Here is a 21,321-nt window from a genome sequence, read left to right as displayed (position 1 = left end):
CTGAGTTTTTTAATAGCATGAGACAATGTTAAACTGTAAAAATCGCAGACCCACACCACTGGGAGCATAATGTGTTGTGTTCCCCCAGTGGGTCTTCAAAGGATTTTTCAGTGTTATTAAAAAGAAGGGCAGAGCAGCACTGACATGCAGCCCACACAGGGGCCATGGCAACAGACCAAGAGCTTCTCATCAGTACCCATAGTCCCAGTGTGATAGCCCAGTGTCTCTGCATAGGACCATCACCCCCTCTTTTATTGTGTCTTCAAGGCAGAAGCATGGTGTAAACAATGTTTGAACAATTATGAGCCTGTGTGTCTTCCAGCAGCTCTGTCAGGAATTGTTCTAACGGTCTACCTTGTTACAGGCATATCTGGCTTGTTCTATACGTGATAAGGCACAGATGAAGTAGTGGTGGTGGTGGTGGGGGTGGGGGGGCTATTCTGGGAATATCAGCTGTGTTGTGATCATAAAAGAGAGACGGTCGTGCGCTTGTTGTAGCGATTCCAAATTTGATCATCCCGACTAAACGGTGGATGTCTGCTGAAGCTGCTGTTATTGATATTTGTGGCAGAAACAGTGTCTTGACAGTTTTGCATTAAGCTGAATGTACACTGCCTTTTATTGCTTTCCATGCATATTTTTATGCACAAGTTGGCAAACAGATAAACACACCCTAGTGATAATAGCAAGCTTTTGCCAATTGTTGGTAAATTGCCAGGGAATTTAAATGCATCACATCCCAAATATTGAGTGAACCTGAGCAAATTGAAAGCATTTTGGCCCTTGTGAACCACAAGGAACACAGCCTTCATTGACTTTTAACAAAATGCTACTACTTTTTTCTTTCTGCAGTGGCTTGAAAACTTTCCGGTTGTTGTTAATGCCGTTCATGTGGCCAAATTATTGCCTTGCGTCTAAATGATCCAAATTGCAGCCTTACGGCTCTCACAAGCTGTTTTTTTAAATGCCACTTAGCTGCTGGATCTCAGAGTGTGCTGTTGTTGATTTATTGGGAGGTGGAATGGCTGAAAACCTGCAGAGCAACAAGGAGACATATCCACTATAGAGGTCACTCCCCTTGTGAATGTCTGCCTCATAGCTCTGACGCTTGCAGGTACTGCCTGCAATCTTTTGTCTGCTAAAGTCTGCTTCAGATTGTGAAATATGCATCTGAATGCATCCAAGTCTCCAGGGGATACATTTGATGAATATTTCATAAACCACAACAGCCCTTTTATTACAGAAGATTGGTCATATTCAAATAACATGTTCACCTCAACAATAAGCAACAGGATTCATTCAGCACTCCTGACAAGGAGCAGATTGTTCTTCAGCTCGGCACAGTGGTTACTTGGCAGAAAAAGGCATGAAGGCAAGATGCAGCATGGAACAATGACAAGGGGAAAAAGAAATGGCACAACATAGTCATAGCCAAGGTCTTTGTAATGTTAAACTTCATTTTAGTTTTTATGACTTTTTACTGCTTGTTGATGCTGTGGATGCCATTTTATCTCATATTGACTTCTAAGATATAGGGGATGTTACATAATTCGTCACATCCCAGAAAGGTGGTTTAACACCTTCTTTAAAGGGCATGTGAAGTCCCTTTGGTCTCTTTTACAGTTGGCAGTTGGCAGAAGATTGAGGAAAAAATATATACTCTTGGACATTTTGGAAGCCCTTTTTACACAGGTGTTACTGAGGTGAAGAAAAAAAGCCAGTATTTTCTCTTTCTAGTTTATCTAGAAATTGTTGAAAGCAGATCAAACATCTGTGAAATGTAAGTTAGCAACGTTTCATTTCTGGCCTTGGTACGTCGTATTTGCTTGAACACATAACTGTGTCTTGAAAACCCTCTATGGCATATTTATAAAGCACACATTGTAAGCATATGGATTTTGTAAAAGTTATAACTACAAAAAAAAAAAAGATAAAAAGGAAGGAATTATTTACTTTTTAGGCAAAAAGTCTAGGGAAACATCATATTCTCCAAGCTCAAATACAACTTTGTTTTCACTTTGACTTTTATTGAGATCATAGCAACAAACAACACATCAAATAACAATATGTCCCAGTCCCTGAGTTTGTTTCACAATAGTGTTTTGACCAAAACTACTCAATAGCTCCCAAAGTTCCGGCTGCCCTCCTCCCTCCTGAACGCAGCTCTATTATGGGCACAGTAGCACGTATCAAGGTGATTTATTGCCAGAGAGAGCTCAAGTTGTTTAAAATGACTGGTGTGATTAGTCATATATGCTTCAGAGCTGAAAAAGGGGTGCACAGTGCTGCTGTAAATTAACAGCAGCTGCAGACTGTAGTCGACCACGGGAAGGTGGTCAAACGTGGTAAGCGGCTGAGTCGCTGGGGGACAAGGAGAGAAAGTGGGTCATTACACCCCTTTCAGGTATGAGTACTGTAGGTTGACAGAAGAGAGGGGTAGGCTATGTTTAAGATTCAGGAGCTCTGTAAGGAATTGATTTCAGCAATGAAAATAAAAAGGGAGAAGTATGATAGTCTGTGGCTTCTGCCAAAATTCCATTTGAGTTCCAGCACAAATATGCTCCATATATTCCACAAGCCCTCAGATGTCTCCATGCTCCATTATTCCTGACAAAAAGGTGCTTCTGCAAGAACCTTTCCATTTAGAGCCTGATTTTTGTTTTTTGGGTTGTTTTTTACATATTTTCTCTTTTTTTATAAAAAGCTCCACAGAAAACACTTTTACAGGCAGTGCATTATTTTATGTATATTTCTTTAGGGGAATGGATTGGCATTTGTGGAAAATATGCCTATTATATGCTATCTTTTTCCCAGTTAAATGAGAAGATTTATAGATGTATCACTCTCACGTCTGTGCAGAAAGCAGAACTAGGAGATGATTTGGTTAGTGTAGCATAAAGAGTTAATCCTGCTCACTCCTAAGTCTCCAATCATTTCTATATCTTTCCAAAATCAACAAACCAACATTTACTCTACGATGGGCCAAGCTGTGCAGAGCCATGTTTTAAATCTCTCTCACTCTCTCTCTCTCTCTTTGCATTCTTTCCACAACAATGTCTGTCACTTTCATGGGAACAATAAGTGCAACACTACAGATGTTCTCCAGGAAAATATGGCTGAAAATGTGGGCCATTATGCCCAACCCCCCTACCTCATCTCTGACGGCCAGCGTTTTATTCTGCTTTCTAGTGTAGTTCAAAACTAAAATTTCTGACAAGGCTGGACAAATATTGTAACTCGCTGTAAAACGTCCCCATGCATCATTTTGTAGCAGATAAACAAAGAAGATACATTGTGTTAATCACATGTGTTGTAATTTTAAACTCCTATCAATAACTTAAAACTACAGTTTGTACCTTTGTATGTACATTTTTAGTAGAAATGTGCTATGATGTATCTTAATGTCAGACTTAACAAACAGGGATGCAGAGATGTTTGCTTTTAAATGATTTTAAGTGAGGCTTGCCCTTCTAACCAATCAGAGACTATGAATATGATTTAAAAGTTTTGCAATATTGTAACTTATGGCAATTTGATAATTAGGGATACTTGAAGGGCTGTGCAGAGCATGGCGGAGCAGAGAAGGGCGCTGCGAGGAGCAGTCTCATATTTTAGTCTAACTTAAGCCAAATATCTCCCGACTTTAGGTGCAGACTTAATGCAAATACACGAGAGTGATGAGAGCAATTCATTTCCCCAAAGTTTCCGATGGCCAGCATTTTGCCCACATACACAACTTTTGTTGTTAGGTTTAGAAGGTTTAATAAAAATATGATTGATACTGTTAAGTATCATCAGTTTATTATGGTCCATGCAATTCAGATGTGTTTTTGTAATGAAATGTCATAATTAGGTTGTCGGTAAACGCTTTCTTTTATATCTCTTTGCTGTAGCAACATCAGATTCTCGTGTATTGTTGGCAAGGAATTTTATACCTTTTCTTCCTCTACAATGGATTTGTGCCACTATTGAACATCAGAGCACAAAAGTGAGGCTAAAAAGAAGCTTTTGCTCTTTGATCCTGCTGGACCAACTCCAAAATGTGACCTTTATCACTGCAGTTTTAGGCAGTTATACACATTTCTGTGAATAAACTCCATTCAAGCTCTGCTGCAAAAATCTAAAAGTGACATCACACTGCGTGTTTGTCGGCGATTTATCTGCCGGAATAAGAAAAATACAGTGTCAAACAAGAAAACTGGTTTAGAAGGGATGTACGTTGCCAGTAGCTGTTTGTTTTAAAATTGTTAATGTGCTTTACAAAGATGGCTCTATTAAGTATTTGCAGCTTGACACTTACTAGGTTGTTCCTTGAAAGGCTAACGACCTTAGCATTTTCTTTAACTGGCCTTTGGCATTGGCAGCTGTAAAACATTTTAACATCAAATTGATGCCTAAAGTAATTGCTTGTGTGAATTCCCAAAAGCACTTTAACCCCACGCCAACCATGTTTTAGCTTTCCATTTAATGGTACATGCACCACACACTCAAATTGCAGTTTTTGTATGGCTTCCAAAAGCATATTAAGATGCTAAAAAAATGCCAGAGTTCAAGCTCATATGTGCAGCTACATAATAAATTTAATCAAGATCAAAATAAGTTTGAGTTATTTACATTAATTCTGTGTCAGTGTAGGAAATAGTATATATTCAAATTTCAGTAGATCTGAGTTAAAACATCCATGGGTGTATGTTCGTGCCATAGAAGGAACTTCCTGCAGATAAAGAGGGAAAACTCATTCTCTGCACTTAATTACTTGCATCCAACTATTTACCTCCACATATAACAAAACCACAAAAAAGACTGGTGATAATTACAATGCAGCGATGTTTCAGTGCCTTACAAACATTTATATTTAGAGACAGACTCTGACTTTGCATCCTCTCATTACACACTGACTGGGCACATGCAAACAGCTTCCAGACAAAACTCAAGACGACATGCTTTGGTTTTATATTTGGAGGCTAAAATTCTTCCTTTGCTTCCAAGAAAGCTCAGTGGTTGTTGATCACAGTGTTGCCCGAAGTTTTTCTGAGTAAATATAAAAATGGATGGAGAATAACATTAAACAAACTCTTGTTGATGCCTTAAAATTTAGATGACTTCCAGTATAGTCTTTTATTCTGGTTCAAGACACTTTCAGAGGTCTGTAATCAATGCCTCATTAACTACTCCCTCGAATGCTCAATATTTTACTCAGTCATTTTGTGTCATAACTATCCGTTGGAAACAAAACACAAACTTGATGGAATTTTCTATCCTTACCTTATTCAAGTGGCATTTTACACGCATGTCTTTTCAGACTGATAATCTAATCAGTTCATTTATAAGTGGACATTTGTGCCACATGTAATGAAATTTCCTCCAGGTATTTCTGAGATCCTGTGTTGATGAGAACTGGACATAGACACGAAATCACATTCACCATGACCTTTAACTTTTGACGACCAAAATCAAATGAGTTCCGACTGATTCTTGGGTCCAGATGGATGTTTGGGGGGGCGGCGGGGGAAACAACATCAGCATCTAGATAAATGGTAGGTTTGTAGGTGACAGTAGTTATAGACGAAATTAGAACGTTTTCCTTCAACATTTTCCGCTTATTGCTGGGGTGATTCAAAGGTTCTGCTGAGATGATTTGACCCTGTCCTATTGGTGATAGACAGGATAGCATCTCACGTACGTGTGACATAATTCCTGATGCTATGCACAATCAATAATCCAAGCCAACACAGGATACATGATGTGATGTTGAGCATGCAAGCATATAGTTAAAAGCCTTAAGTAAAGTTTTCTTATTGTCTGTTAAACAACAATTAGTCACTTCAATTAATAATTGTTCTGGAAGATGAGATATTTGCTGCAAAAATCTTTAGCTTAAGTGCAAAACTTCCTGATAGTTTTATTTGTGTGTTTTTACTCTTTAGCTGGAAGTAACTAAAAACCGTTTCCTTGAACCTGAAATTTCAGTAGCCATGTGTGTAAATGTACTCACTGACAAAAAGACGCAGTGTACAATGACTGATATACAGCCACATACCGTAATTCCACTGTTTGCAACATGTTGCATCGTGTTGTATTGTGCTCGATGTCAGTTTGTCTTCAGTGAGATTGATGTCATGCACTGCCAGTGGGCTCATTTTAGCCTGTAACAACTAAGTGGATGACGCATTAGTGACTGACCAGTATTTTCTAAATTGAATTTTCTGAGCTGGCGCCTGCCCAGAACCAGCTGCCTGTATTCAGCAGGTATCACCAAACAGCAGCCTGCCAGTGTTTGGCAGCCGGTGAACATTCCTACTTCATTTATCCAAATTCTCCAGGCCTTGGGAGTTGACAGGCTTGGTAATCAGTGTCCACAAGCATAATCCCCCACGGTCTCAAGACACCACACAATCAGATCCCTCTTTCTGTTTGTTCCTCTCTACTGCGCATACTCTCGTGTTTTATACACTGGGTAAAATGTGTTTAAAATCCCCTTCTGAGAGAAAACACATTCATAAATATGCATTCCATCCAGTGTCTGACAGTGAATATAAAGAACATGTGTTCACATGAAGGCCATCTGCGTTACTGTTTCTGGGTGGGAAATCTCTAGTAAAGTGTTTCCTCTCTGGATCCTCATTTTCAAATAATATCGCCACAGGAACCTGTTCAGACTCTTAATGGGTTTTGTTTCCAAGAATTCTCTACCCAGGTATGTTTTCATTATTTCTAATTTTCTTGTGTTTTTGATAAATCTTTGGTGTCTGTGTGCGTGTATGTGTGTTTGTATGTGTGTCTCTGTGTGCGCGCGTGTCTGCGTGTGTTTGTATGCGTGTGTGTGTGTTTCTTAGCCATTTTTCTACAGAAGTAATAATTATTCTGGCAAAAGCTATGTTTGCTTTTATTTTTAAAAAGGTTACACCTCTGCAGTGGCAATTTTCAATGTGGCTAAAATAGATGTTCCATTTTTACTCCTGAGAAAATGAGAAACTCTAATAAAAACAACACTGCCAACCACAAAGCAGAGCCAGAGTACTTGAGAGACATTAGTCGTTCTCATGTGACTGCCCATGTGAAGAGACTTGAGCTCTGAAAAATAAGTCTTGTGCGGTTTGCTGGAGGACAAGGAACCAGCAGGAGAGACAAGAGAGACAGAGGGAGAAAAAAGCTCACCGTGCATCACTGGTAAGAAGGTTGAGATGATCATCTGACTCTGTTTTTCCATGCCCAGCTGTTCTGAGTTTTCAATAAAACCCTCCTCATGTACTGTACCTGTAAGAAAAACCACATTACAAAGGTATTTCTCATTTTTGGATCATGTATAAGACACTTGACACTTGTGCTACAGCTAGATTTCACTGCGCAATATTTGCCAGTTGGAGTACCAGACCGAGGCAAATCCAAAACAATAAGGCACCGATTAAATCAGTATAAATGGCAGCATAACAAAACTTAAATGTCTGGAGTCTTCACTACTTTGACATTACACAAACAATAATTCGGCGGCTGTCATGCTACAATAGAGAGGACCCAGAGACATCAGACTGCGTGTGACTGAGTACCCAGACAGCATGACTATCTGCCACTTCATTGTCAGCGCAACTCAGGAATCTCCCTAAAAAGACATGTCAGATTCTTCCAATCAAACATGGCTAAGTGTTCTGTTCACAGTTTATTTGTCCATCAGGCAAATTCCACTCTTAACCTGATATGAAGTGTAATAAATGTGTCAGCCTACAGTGGTAACAAAGTTTGGTCAATTAAGAGACAAAATACAACATTTAAATATACCGTACAAGTCAAACAGGTTGTTGTTCTCTTGTTACTAAGTACATTAGAAAGCCATTTCTATAAGCATGTTCATATTGTTTCTCTAGACTGAGTACAAGTACAAGTACTTATATTAGTACTCACTGCTACCAAGTAATGACGCAAGTACTAAACTGTTTAGCTTCTATTATTTGGGAGTTGGTGGACAGTAAAATCCTCACCAATCCATTGCAGTTAAGCAAATCCCTTGAGAAGTGAAATTCTCACCAATTCTTCTGCCAAAACAAATATGGCTGTGACTAGTGTTTAATAAATTAAGAAACTTTCGCTGAAAAGAACAAATAAAAAAAGACAAACAAAGGGATGAGATTTGGGTTGAGATCCTGGATTTAGAAGTGCAGACAAAACTGACGATAGAGTTTAAACAGGAATAATGAAGTTAAATAACGTAAAACAAGGTAAACTTCAGGTAACATTCTAGTTACTATTCATAACCCTTGTTGTTCCCAAAGTGAGTCGTAAACAATTTAAAAATATTCTTTGCTTTTGTTGTCATCAATTATCTTTAAACAACATTTTTCCTCCACCACCTACCGGCAGAGGCTGATTTGCTATCTGGTGCAGCGTTGGATAAGTTTTACAAGTTCTAGTACACAGGTACATAAAGGAAGAATCGGGTCTGATGCCTGATACTGGGATTGTATCAAAAAGACAAAATATCAAAACATCAAACTGACTCAAATGAAAGACACCAAGTGACCAAAAACAATAAAAACAGACACAAAACAACTGATTAAAACAACTAATGCACAAATGATCCAAAACAGAAAAAAATATTGAAAATAATCATTGATTATATCTTAGGTAGAAGACAGTGTGGATAGGTTACAAGTTCAATTTAAGAAACTGCTCACATTAGTAGTTTCTGCAGTGGTCATGTTGCTTGGCAGTAGTGTCTTCTGTAAATAATGTTTATAAACATATAATTAACATATTTAACTAATACCATGATGATCATATGTTAACTATGACCAACTTTGTAAATCTCAAACAAAAATGTTTTATCATGCTTAATTTCCTATATTTAGATATTGTAGTGCTTAATTCAAAGATTTGTCTTTGTTAACAGAAATCAAATTGCATTGTTACTTACTTCTGTGCTCTTGCAAATCACTGGTGTTTCATTTATTAGTAACATATAACCTAGTGTATTGCTCGCTGATGTATTTGAAATAATCAAGGTCACAGAAATATACAATAATACATGTTTTTTGACAATTTTGTCAGAAGGAATTTGAAGCCACAAGTCTCTAGGTGTTTTAAAACCAGCAAGGACTTTATAAGGACTAAAACCCAAAGGACACAGCGTCTGCCGGTATGACTGTCTAAGCTGCTGCCCACCTCGATCTATCACAGGGCTGCCTATGGCTCCCAGGAGGCCTGGTGCACTGTTCAGACCTCATGCCACCTCCCCCCTCCTACGCCTCCCACCGCCATCACCACCCCACCGTGAGTGACAGGCATCTAGTTCCGCCTGACTGGAGCCTCTATCTCCTCACCCTCAAGGACAACTAAGAGGACATATTGTCATCAACTCATCTCTCTCGTTCCCACGGCCGCCTCCTCCGTAGATGCACATTTGCACACACTCGCTCTTTCTGTCTGTCTGCCCACACACACACACACACACACACACACACACACACACACACACACACACACACACACACACACACTCACACGAAGTACCAACTGTGACCCACTCACCTGTAACAGCATCTACGTGACCTTTGCTTAATGTCCTCGGGTGCCACACCAGAACCCATTCGCACAAACAACCCGCAGGTCTGCCTGCGCCTGCCGCTTCTCGTTCTCTCCTTTCACTGCAAGTCTGTGTTTGAAACCATCTACGTGGAGGCTGTTAAGAAGCACTTCAGACAGAAACCTTGAACAGAGGAAATAAACAAGGCATTGTCTGTGAAGACTTCCGCACAGATCGCCTCACACTCCTGAGCTCGAATGTTTTTCTAGCTGCGGAGATCTGAATTCTTTATCTCGCATTGTACAACAGTCTGAGGCATCCTGTGATGTGAAAAATACGAGTTGTTCTGCGGGAATATCGGACATAGCAGATGCCAGTTTTTCAAATAAATAACGCTTGGTTTGCAGTAATGTTTCTTTGGCAGTGATTGTGTATTTCACACCACTAGGTTGGTTTGCTCTGTAACCTTTAAGTCCTCAAATAAACAGTTCGGTTTTGAAAAAATAATAACATCCAAAGATACTACTGTATTGTTGTTACTGCCTTGCTATCTTATAAACTAACTGCTCTTATTCCTGGGAGTTGTTTTTGCACTTCAGCATGCTCTTAGTAGTTGGTAACGCTGGTGAGACAACAGGGAGTCAGCACTGAACTTCAGATTAGAGGCTGTTGCTTATAGCAGCCGTAGGAAACTTCACGAGTTGACAGGGAACTCTTTTGAATTTCGAAAATGTCAAATCCCAGAAATCATGAATTGTGATTTCAGAGAGCTCTGCGGTCTTTCAAAGAATGGCCAGATTCATTTACAAGACAGTTTCTTCTGAAATAGTGTTTATTGGAAGACAGACCCAGAGTAGATATGTTATACTAGGAAAGAAAACTAAAGAAATCTTTTCAATAAAAACAAAGTTAGTCCTTCTAATACGATTTATGAATTAGGTGTGATAAAGTGCTTTTTGCATGAATGCAATAGGACATGTAATAAAACACTAAAAATATCCTGTGCAGCTAAACTGCAAATATCAACAATAATTTAATTATTAAAGGGAACAACACAACAGTGGATCATAACACAAATTAATTATTGAATTACTGTGGATCTACAGCGTGCAACTGTCACACTACAGACCTAAGTTCAAGTCTAGATTCAGTTTTGTGGTTAAGTTTAGGCAGCAAAAGCACTGTGGTTGAGGTTTGAGTAAGATAAGGGTTTTGTCTAAATCTAAATAAAACAGAATAAGAGGTTGAACCTTTTTTTTAAAAAAAAAAGGTTAAATGACAACTAAATGGTACAAAGTTAAATGATTGTATAGTCTAGATGTTTTACATTTCTCCAGTAGATCACAATTTTGGTGGGAAAATTAGTTTTGCCTGGCATCAATTTGTCGATATGTTTAGTATCAACATATTTGCAAACTGCAATTTACACGGAATGGCAACTTGTCCTCCTTATGTTAACAGAAAACCTAACCTGGCTGGATTACTGTGTTTGTAGTTTCATCCCTTTAGGAGACAGCATTGCTCTTGCATGTCGCCATCTTCGCCACGATTGTCATAGTAGGATTTGTGTACAGTACATCCACTATTAAGTGTCGTACTTTAGCAGGTTCATCTTTGCAACAAAATTACTGGTGCACTCGTGTGACTTTCTGATTATTGTTGTCATTACATATTTCTGCGTACTTTAAAACCACTACTACACCACTTAATTCGGTCATGCCAACATCGTTTGTTGTCACACATCGCCAACCTATGTTATTTTAATATACTGTGTTTTGGGTAAAGTTTGTTTAAGATTTGTTGCTGCTTAGAGTCTTTGAGCTTTATCCCAAACAGGTTGTGTCTCTGGCTCTGTTTATTATTTGTCAAACCACATAACATACTGTAAGTTGGAGCATTTCCTGTGTACCTTATCTACCTGCTCAGTGTCATACCAGAAGCTAATTAACGTTCAGGGTTAGGTTTTCTGAAATGTTTTGCAGCAGGCACCTCCTCCAAATTCAGGTTTAGAAAAGGTATAATATGCAGCCGGTAAATCATGAGAAACAAGTCCTTATTAGATTTTCCTCTGTATATGTTTTAAACAAAAATGGACGATAGAAATAATAAGAATTGGCACAAAAACAAATGACAACAACCAGACTTACAATAGTGAGGTGTGCTCTAAAGTTGTCCCCTTATTGGGGCATAAATCATACTGCAAGTTTCCCAATGTAGTCAAGCACCTATAAGTACAATAAGAGGGCATACAGACGCTATTCATTTCTATTTTCAGAATGCCAATTATGGTGCACAGCAGCAGCTTTGGATGTCGAACCAGTTGAAGTCAAACTGTTGTAATACATTATTATCTGTTTCAACCTTGTGCTGTGGGGAGATTCTCTGCTTGATTTTCATCAAAAGTGATAGCCTGCTGAAAATGTAATTCACTGTTTTAGTATAAATCAATAAACCTCCAGAATCTATTCCCCCCCTCCACCTTTATGTTAATATAAAAGAAATGCTCAAATAGATCTTTAATTCACCACACAGGCTTTCAGACTGTTTAATAGCACCAATTTTATCCATAACTGCTCAATTGACACTTAAATTTCAAGCCCATCTTAATTTGGCTTCTCCTGACGATTCTAAGTTCTACTTCTCCTCAGAGCCAAGGCTACTGTGACCCATGTTAATGGAGATTTATAGGCTAGTGCCATTCCAACCGTGATCTTCTATTAAGAATTATATCCCATTTGATCATTATTACTCTGTTCTCCCACTAAAAGTAAGAAAAGTCATTGTTATATGTGATGCAGTGTGTTTAAATGTCATGGGCACTGCATAAAAGGCTCTAACATTAGATACTGAACATGTGAAGGAGTGTAAAGCAAAAGAAAATTTTGTGTTAAACCATTAGAGGACATTCAGATGTTTCTGATGAGGGATATAAATCCTGATGGACTCCCATCCGAGGGTATTCATTAATCATGCGTCTCATTGGTGAGGCTCTGATTTGCCACTGAGACAGATGAAGATGAACTCAGCAATATATTTCTCATCATAACACAACTCTCACATAAATATTAATAGCATATTTTCAGCTGGTGGGCATGAATCATTTTTCAGACAAGGAATTTTAAGAGGTATCCATGCGTGTCCAAGAACAGTACATAAGCAAGCAGTTGTGATAAACAACACCGCTTTAAGGCAACAGTGAAGAGAATGCTTTGACTGTAGCAGAGATTATAAAGGTCTATGTTGTGTGCTTCTGTAGCCAGACCCCCAACAATACATTTTCTTATTTAACCTTTCAATTTTTGGTCACAAATATTTTAATTACACAACAGCTTGTTATCGCTGATGTTATTTTATGAATGTGGCATCATTGCAACTGTGTCAGTAACACTCTGTGTTTAATGCTGACTTTATTTGTGAGACGACCTGCAAACAATGTGTCAGATCAGGGCTCGAGGAAAAGAAGAAAGGAAATATCCAGAATTTGTTAAAAAAAAAGAAGTGTTTATTTAAAGTGGCAATAAGGAAAGGCACCACTTTGTTCAGCACCGTTATCATTGCAACTATGATCCCCAAACTCTGCACTTTCTGTCAGCTACAGTTTTATGTTCATTTCAAACAAATGCTAAACTGACACCTAAAACTATTACTGCCTTGTTTTTATCATCCATTTGCTTTGTGAAGATAATTCACTATGGGAATGTGCAGGTGGGCTTAGCCAGTCAAGAATCAGTGATCTGATGCTGAATTTATGTACAAATAATAATTGAGCATAGATGCCCAAACCAACACAAAACCAGCTCACAAGCTACAATAGCTACCTGCAGTAACCTGCACATGTTCAAAGCAATTGTGTAACAGACATTATTGACAGACAATAAGAACCACACACATACTGTAGGTTAAACTTAACATTGTCAGGGAATAAATATGAGCCTTATACAGCTTTAACAATGTTAATGTTATTTTTCCACGTGCAGATGGAATAATCTCAGGTAGCCTTGGTGCCATCTATTGTCACTATTTTTTAGAGTGATAGATATTGTTTGGCTCTCTCACAAAAAAGATTCTGTACTGTTTTTTTCCAACCAGAGAAACAAATGTCAGTGAGAACAACACAAAACCGGCTTGAATGAAACAAAACAATTTTTTGTACTGAACTCTTACATGTTGAAATACAGCGATTTGGGTGGACTTCTGAAACGGAAGTAATTGATATGTTTTACCAACACTACACTATTCTTTGGTACAAATGACAGTATAGCCAATGACAAATGTTACTGTTCAATGCATCAGTGACAATGCTGTCTGATCATGTGTGTGTCATGGCAGGTGTATGACCATCAATACAAAGCTGTGTTGGATGGCATAGAGACCGACAGCATGATGGTGATTGACCCAGGCCGTCGTGTTGAGATCTTCCGAATGGGAAATGGGAGCAACGAAGTCCTCGAGGTGCACGACTTCAAAAATGTAAGTAAAGGTTAAACAAGGCCATGAGCGCTATTCTTCTTTTTCTTCAGAAACTCGTGCAGTAATTGTCTCTTCTTTTCAGCAGAGGAAAGATTGTCGTGTTCACATCCTGCCCTTTTCTAAGAGGCAGTTGACAACATTTATCCACTGTTACAATCATATTTTTCGTTTCTTCTTTAGCAATAGTTTCCCCCTTTTTTGTCACTCTCAATGACAAAATAAGTGTGACAAACCTTTGAAGCATGTGAGAAACAAAGTCATGGAAATTATACTTAGATGTTGTACGCACAGGGATTAGAAATACTAGCTTTAAAAATACTGTACACACATTCACACACACACATAATATCAGTAACAGCCCTCCTGAAGATCAGTTGTGTGTTCAAAGTGCACACACAGCAGCAGAGAGAGAAAGATTAGTCTTTCTTCTCACTAATTCTATACAGTCGTCGCTGTATGGAGACAAACAACATTACAAAGCGTATCTCTATTTGTTTCTCTCTGCTTTTTCTACTGCAATTTTGGCTCCAGCAGAACTCATTAACTTACCTTTCCTTCTTAAATCCTGCTCAAGTGTGCAGGAGGTTGCACATGCTGCAATAAAAAGAGTGTGTGCTGCTTGACTGGGTAATGAATGCTCTTACTCTCACACCATTATTTACTGTGAAATGTTGTGATGTGAAGCTGAACATTACGGGGTACACCTCACTCCAAACCAAAAAATAAAAAAACACTACACTGAGTCATTATTGTTTTTGTTATAATGGTCTTTGTGAATCTAAAATGGCTTTATGATGGAAACCCAGCTGAAAAACCTTAACCTCCACAATCAATCTCTATTTCTTTTTGTCTTCCTCGCCAAGTCTGACTCTGTGTGTGTGTGTGTGTGTGTGTGTGTGTGTGTGTGTGTGTGTGTGTGTGTGTGTGTGTGTGTGTGTGTGTGTGTGTGTGTGTGTGCCCACATACCCCACATCCATAATCCAATGGGCCTGTTGCTTGGACCACTTCCTGTTAGTGAAGCACATCCCCTAAGGAGATTTGTTTGATTCAGTGCTCCACCATGAAAGACTAAGAAACCAGCAAGTGAGCAGAGTAATTCAAACCCTGTGATTTAAAAAGAGAAAAAAAAAAGATGAGAAGGAAACCCACACAAAACCTACAACAGGTTATACAAAGTGGTACTTTGTGCGCTGATGTTGGAATTGATTTTATTTAATTCAAAAAAGAGAATGTTGTGTGTTCTTACACAGACCAAAGCTACCTCTAAAACAATCTCCATCAAGCCTGAGGGCTTTGTGAGGAATGGAAAATGAGGGGATTATGCCACCAGGACTGTGGGCCGCAGGAGAAATCCACTTACTATTGTTTCAGACCAATACTGGACTCATTGTAATGAGAGAGAGGGGACAACAATGGAGAATGGAAACAACCTGAGAGAGAGAGAGAGAAGCAGCAGTCATTTTTACATTAAAAAGCCAACTTATTATAAATATTCTTGACAAGTGAACAAAAGCACATTTAGGAAAATTGGCCTCAACCTTGTTCTGGAATTTTAGCTCATTAAAATGACAAACGGCACCAGTTTTACAGCACAAATCAGTGTAAACATTTTACCCTCCAAGGAGACCCGATGATAAAAACCTCTGCATTTCAGAAGAAGTTTTGTTTATGGTTATGTTTGAAAGAATATTGTTAAAACATCACTCAGGTGATGTTATTGTATGTAAAGTTACACCATGTCTATGCTTTACTTAATTTGATCACTAGTGAACAACACTATTTTATTGTATATCACAAACACTTTTGTAACACTTGTACAATGTATTTTATTCCAGCATTTGTAATTCCTTCAAGCCAACACTGCACCTATACAGACCTCACCACTGTTCCAAGTGTGTTTAAGGGGTTTAACAAGTCAGGCTGAGATCCATCAAGTTCTGTTTGTTGTGTCCTCGAGTCGGCTTAACTGTGTGACAGAGCTTATACTGTGGGAAGGGAACCAGAGCACCCAGAGGCTAACCAGTGCACTAGTGCTTCAATGTGAATATAAAATATGATGAAAAAAAACAAAAACATTTGTTTCTCAGCACAGCAAATGTTGCAGATATTTCTTCTTTTCTATCAATTAGCAGCTGGGCTCAAGATCTGTGAACACAGACATAAACCACAGACAGCCTCTCAGCACAGGCATTGCCGGCTATACCTGACTCAGTTATGGTTACTGCAGCAGTTCTCAACCTCTTGTTTTAGCTGCTTGCCTTTAAAAATGGCATCTCACCTGAACCTCAAGGTAACAGTCATCCATAAATCACTACAGATGCTGGAAGACACATCTGGTGAATGCGCCCAATCTGCAAAAAGAGATAATCATGTAAATGTAATGTTTCTTAACTTTCTCAGTGGTTTTAGGTTGTGCTGTCTTTTATGCCGGTTACTCTCACTAATTCTCTACACTGTAGCCTACAGTGACTGGCATTGTATACACAGCTTTTGTTGATTTGCATGAAAAAAGATTTTACATTTTCATTTCACACTCAAGAACTTACGAGTAAAGTAAACCAGGGAGAAAATGCTGAAAAGTGCCACAAGAACAAATATTGGTGAGAGACGAGCAAAACATGCACCATCTAGAGAATTATTTCCAGTAGTCAATGACACAACACAGTGAACACGAGACAGTTTACAACATGAAAACAGTCAACAACATGAAAATCTGCTAAAAACAAAACAACCAGCACTTTCTTGTTCTGTGTATTGTCTTATGTAGTTGTAGACTTGTCCTGTAAAGAAGATCACAAACTAGTAAAAATAAATAAATGTAACCACTGCAGCAAACCAACATTAAAATATGTTGGGTTTTTTTTGATAAACTAGTTATTTTTATAGTATGAACTAAATCACAGGCACATGCATACCAAATGCACACAGAAGCATGTCAGATCCAATAAGGATCAAACAAACAAACAAGGTAGATAGAGTCCAGGCAAACAAATCCAGAAGGCTAAGGTGGGCAGGGAGGTCACAACAGGAACAGAATCAAAAAGCACAAACTAGAGGTAAGGCATAAGTCCACAGCAAACATGAAGAAGCTGACAATCTGTCAGGGAGCTGGCGTAAGTGAAAGATGTCAATTCTGGCTGTGGTAACGTCGAAACTGGGAGCAGGTGTGGAGCGAGGTCAGGTGAATTTGAGTGGAGGGAAAGTGTGAACAAAAGCAGGCAACCAGGACCACAAATTAAACTGTAAAGATGTTTAGGCAGTTGTTACCTTATTACCATTAAATAAAGAATGTGAAAGGAAACAGAAGAGATGAGGTGTGATAGCAGCAAAGGTCTGTCTGCCAAACGCAAATCCAGGACATTTAGGGCTGGTGTGGAAATGAATGCACTCCACTGGAATAACATATATGCTATCTGTTACAGCTGCTGCTGTTTTTACACGAAGATTCTCATGCTGCAAAGTGCAATGATATAGATGCTGCTTTAACCAATATAAAAACAGCAAAACAGGGACAGAAATAACTGCTCACAAATGAGCAGAAAAAATGGCAAGCTAGCAAAATTACAGTATGTAATCGTCAAACTGAGGTGCACTTTTCACAATGAAATAAAAAAGTAGAAATACGAAATAGTAAATAAAGAAAATATTGAGTTTTACTGTCAGCTAATTAAAATAGCAGATGTTTATCTGAAAAAGCAACTCAATTCTAACCATAATGTAGGTGGAGTTAGTGTATTGATTAAAGGAATCATACAAATGTGCTTCTTTAACAGTCACTAAAACCTGTCACTGCAGATAAAATGCTTTTTATAGATGTTGTGTCTTATGTAACAATCTCTGTGTCCTTTCAGATAGCATTTGGACATAAGAACGTACTGGTCGGGCGGTGGGATTGATTAAAAAAAAGAAAAAGAACATTTCCTTCTTTTGCCCACTCAGATTTTCTGATTTTCCTTTTCTTAGAGTAAAACAAAATGGAAGTAAAAATCATCTCCAGCATTCGTCCGTTCAAAAAGTCTTTGAAGAACAGTTGTAAGCTAAGCAGAAGGTCTGCAGGAACACTGGTGCTGATGTTACGGATAGGCGCTACGATCAAATCAATTCATACTCTGATTTTGGTGAGTTGATGTACTGTGGGAAGGAAAGTCCACAACAGTGAATGATGCAAGGTCTTGAATAAATGATTAAATTTTTTTTGTCGAATATTGGCATTGTAAATTTTATATTTATGGAGTAAGAAATCTTTAATAAATACAGAGAATTATGATCAAGTCATCAAGCAAACTTTTAAGTGCTGACGTGACTAGTTCTTTATTCGCAGGAGCTGAACGAGACAGACACTTACAAGTTTTCTGTTCTCGTGAACAGAAACAGATGAGAAACTTGCACATGGATACGTCAAGTGGATATGTCCAAATTGCCTTTTGAAATGACATCGTTCTCCCATTTCTCATCCCTGTGTTAATGTGTCTCTCTTCATTTTCTGCTTGACCAACCCCAGTAATCACTGTATCTCATCAAAACATTGGCCTCTTCTCTTCTGCTGTACCGCACCAATACAGAAGACCCAAATTACATGGAGACTCATCACAATAAAGCTCGGCGTAAACATTATGCTTTTGCGCTTGAGACTATTATTGCCCCATCCTTTTTCCACACAGATGAAATTACATGCGGTAGATTATGACAAGCATCACTTTGTATCATGTCTTGTGCGGCTGGTATCTGGTTTTCAGAGTGACAGCACCACAGAAAATGTAGGAATAGCACCCACATGGTCAAGTTAACCAATTCAAAGGAGATGTCATAGCAATCACTGTGTTGCTGTAATTAAATTTTGATTGAATCAAGTCCATTTTCATGGTACCGCTCATACAATTTTCAGTTGATACAATTTTAAAGCAGCCGTGGCAGATGTAGTTCCTGCCGTCTGTCCTAATACAGTATGCTGAATGAGCAGCTCTACTCTGCAGAAAATAAATTGGATACAATCTGATCTGCAGACAGTCTTTCAGACTTATTCCGGCTGAATATCTTTACAGAGATTAACAGAGAATAGCAGCGAGAGAATTAATAGAGCTCTCTTGCCTATTGAGACTCTGTGTGTCATGTTGAAAAGAGCTACACACCACATGGTGGAGGATCATCGGTGGAGCTAAAGAGAGTGACTCCACACTCGACTGCACAGATTAAGAGAGTGACAGGGACCTATGACTGGCTAATTCAATGGGGCCACTCTCTGTAGAAAACACTTCATTCTCAACAATGTCGCTTGGCTCCTCTGTGCAATATATGCTTCTTTGAAGTTTAATACAACCACCTCCACCTTTTTACTTCCATTCAGCTTGAAAGTGAGAACTGTGTTGCCAGGCCAAGCAGTCACCAATTTTTTTACCATGTAAAAAAAAAAGAAAAAAAAAAGATCAAAACACACCTTTTCGAACTCATTAGGTTTTAACTTATCTGACTTTTTTAAGAGCTTTGATTATCAGCAAAGAGCTGAGCGTTTTAAAATGATCGCCCCAGTGCTTATGGGATATCCACATCACAGAAACCTAATGAATGATACATATATCTGAATTTCTGAGCATCCCTTCGTTTCTTTTTCTTTTTTCAAAGGGAATTACTGGGATCCGGTTTGCCGAACATCAGAGGTGCTACATCAGGACCCAAACTAGGAAACTACCCACGGTGCCAGAGGTGGAGGCTGAGGACACAGAGTTACTGGTATGCCTCCTCCCTCAGCTGTCTGTACCTCAGACTCTCTGTAGTCCTACAGAGGCTGTCATGCATATTGTAGAGAGATAACCAAGAGTACAGCACTGCAAGCACCTCACAAATCCTCAGCCCCTCTATCTTATCTTATCTCCCCCTACCCTCTCACTGAAAAATAAACTGGGGTTTGTGGTGCCTGTGAAACACTCAGAAAGCTGCCCACAAACCCGTAGCCTTTGTGGCTCACATCAAATGGTGTTTGCTGTCAGTCTTCAGCCAATATTAATTTTTAATCATCTCCTCCAAAGGCTCTACCCAAATAGCCTAAAGGGGGAAGGGTGCAAACAGTGGTCTGAGTGAGAGGTAAGCCATTAAAATGGTATTTTTTAAAAAGATGTTTTCTTTGTAAAATTCACGAGGCTCCCTCTCCAAGTTTAGAGGGATTCGTTTTATTTCTCTGGGCTCTTATAGCTGTATGTGAACTTCAGTACAAGGAATGGAAGAAATTCAATCAATCAAAATTCTCAATTTTTCAGTGTCACAGTGCAATTCACTGAGTGGGCCGTATGCTCAAAGAGAAAATCCCTCTCTCAAATGTCTCTACTGCTAGCATGCTCTCATTTACATTTCACATTGTAGCTGGAAAAAAGTAACTGGAAAATATCTGACGCTTTCCACTCACTGCTTCCATTTAAAACTGTAAAAGTCAATTGTCAGTCCAAGCAAACCCTGTCTCAGTTTCAACTTTAAGAACACAAGCTGCTACACCCAAAAACGAAACGCTGTTTTGTTTTTTGTCTTGTCGTCATATTGTCTGATCAGCGTTTACAGATACTAATTGCCCAGCCAGTACCATATGTCGATGCCATTCCTGTCTTTTTTCGTGCACAGTGAAGTCTAATTGGCTTAATTCACAGCTCTAAAATGAATTATCTTAGGCCAGGAATATGACTGGGGCCTCCAGTATACTGGTAGTTACAGGAGCCCTTATTATGACTGCCATGAGTAGAATAGATCATTCTGCACCATCAGTTTCAATAAAATAATGAGCCAAGAGGTGTTTCTAAGCTGTGGTTCATATTTCATTGTCCAAACCAACCACAGAGAAAATTCAAACTCTGTCTAATGAGACAACATTTAAGTTTGAAGGAGCCTTGAATCAATTATGCAGTCATGTAGCCAAACATGCATCCTTCCTACAACATGTTCTATTATGAATTTGGTATGTCAAGTGGATTTTAAGGAAATCGTACCATTTGTTCCTTGTAATTTCTTCACAGGCATTAAGTTTTTACTGCAATCTTAGTAGTATGAACTCAAAGAGCAGGACCACAGCACTGGAGACTGGGATTTTTATCCCAGGTCAACAAAGCCACTTTGGTTAAGTTTTGGTTGCAGCCATTAGTGGGTTGTGCATTCAAGAGTAAGGAATATGTTGGAAAACAAATAAAAGTTGTAACTGAATAATTTGGACTTTGGCAGACTTTGGCATTTTCTCATCATGTTTTGTAAAACCTATTCTGGATAGCGTTATATTCTGGATGTCTTTTGTTTTGTGTTGCTAATAAGATGTTTAAATCATTCGATGGACGGGGGTAAAGGTAAGTGGCACTCCTCTC

General features: G+C 38.7%; 1 protein-coding gene across 3 annotated transcripts in view; it reads left to right on the top strand.

Annotated features, from left to right (window-relative positions):
• The window catches only part of tnmd (tenomodulin), a 57,147-nt gene that overhangs the window by 23,820 nt on the left and 12,006 nt on the right, over positions 1-21,321 (top strand). For all 3 annotated transcript variants that reach the window (XM_067519280.1, XM_067519277.1, XM_067519278.1), the window contains 2 exons: positions 13,847-13,987; positions 19,607-19,714. In XM_067519280.1, the coding sequence (XP_067375381.1) occupies positions 13,847-13,987; positions 19,607-19,714 (249 nt within the window). The remainder of the gene's footprint in view (positions 1-13,846; positions 13,988-19,606; positions 19,715-21,321) is intronic.

The sequence above is a fragment of the Channa argus genome, chromosome 10 (assembly GCF_033026475.1).
Source record: "Channa argus isolate prfri chromosome 10, Channa argus male v1.0, whole genome shotgun sequence".
Classification (NCBI taxonomy): domain Eukaryota; kingdom Metazoa; phylum Chordata; class Actinopteri; order Anabantiformes; family Channidae; genus Channa; species Channa argus.
Note: the sequence above shows the minus strand (reverse complement) of the source record. Positions and strands in the feature narration are given on the sequence as shown.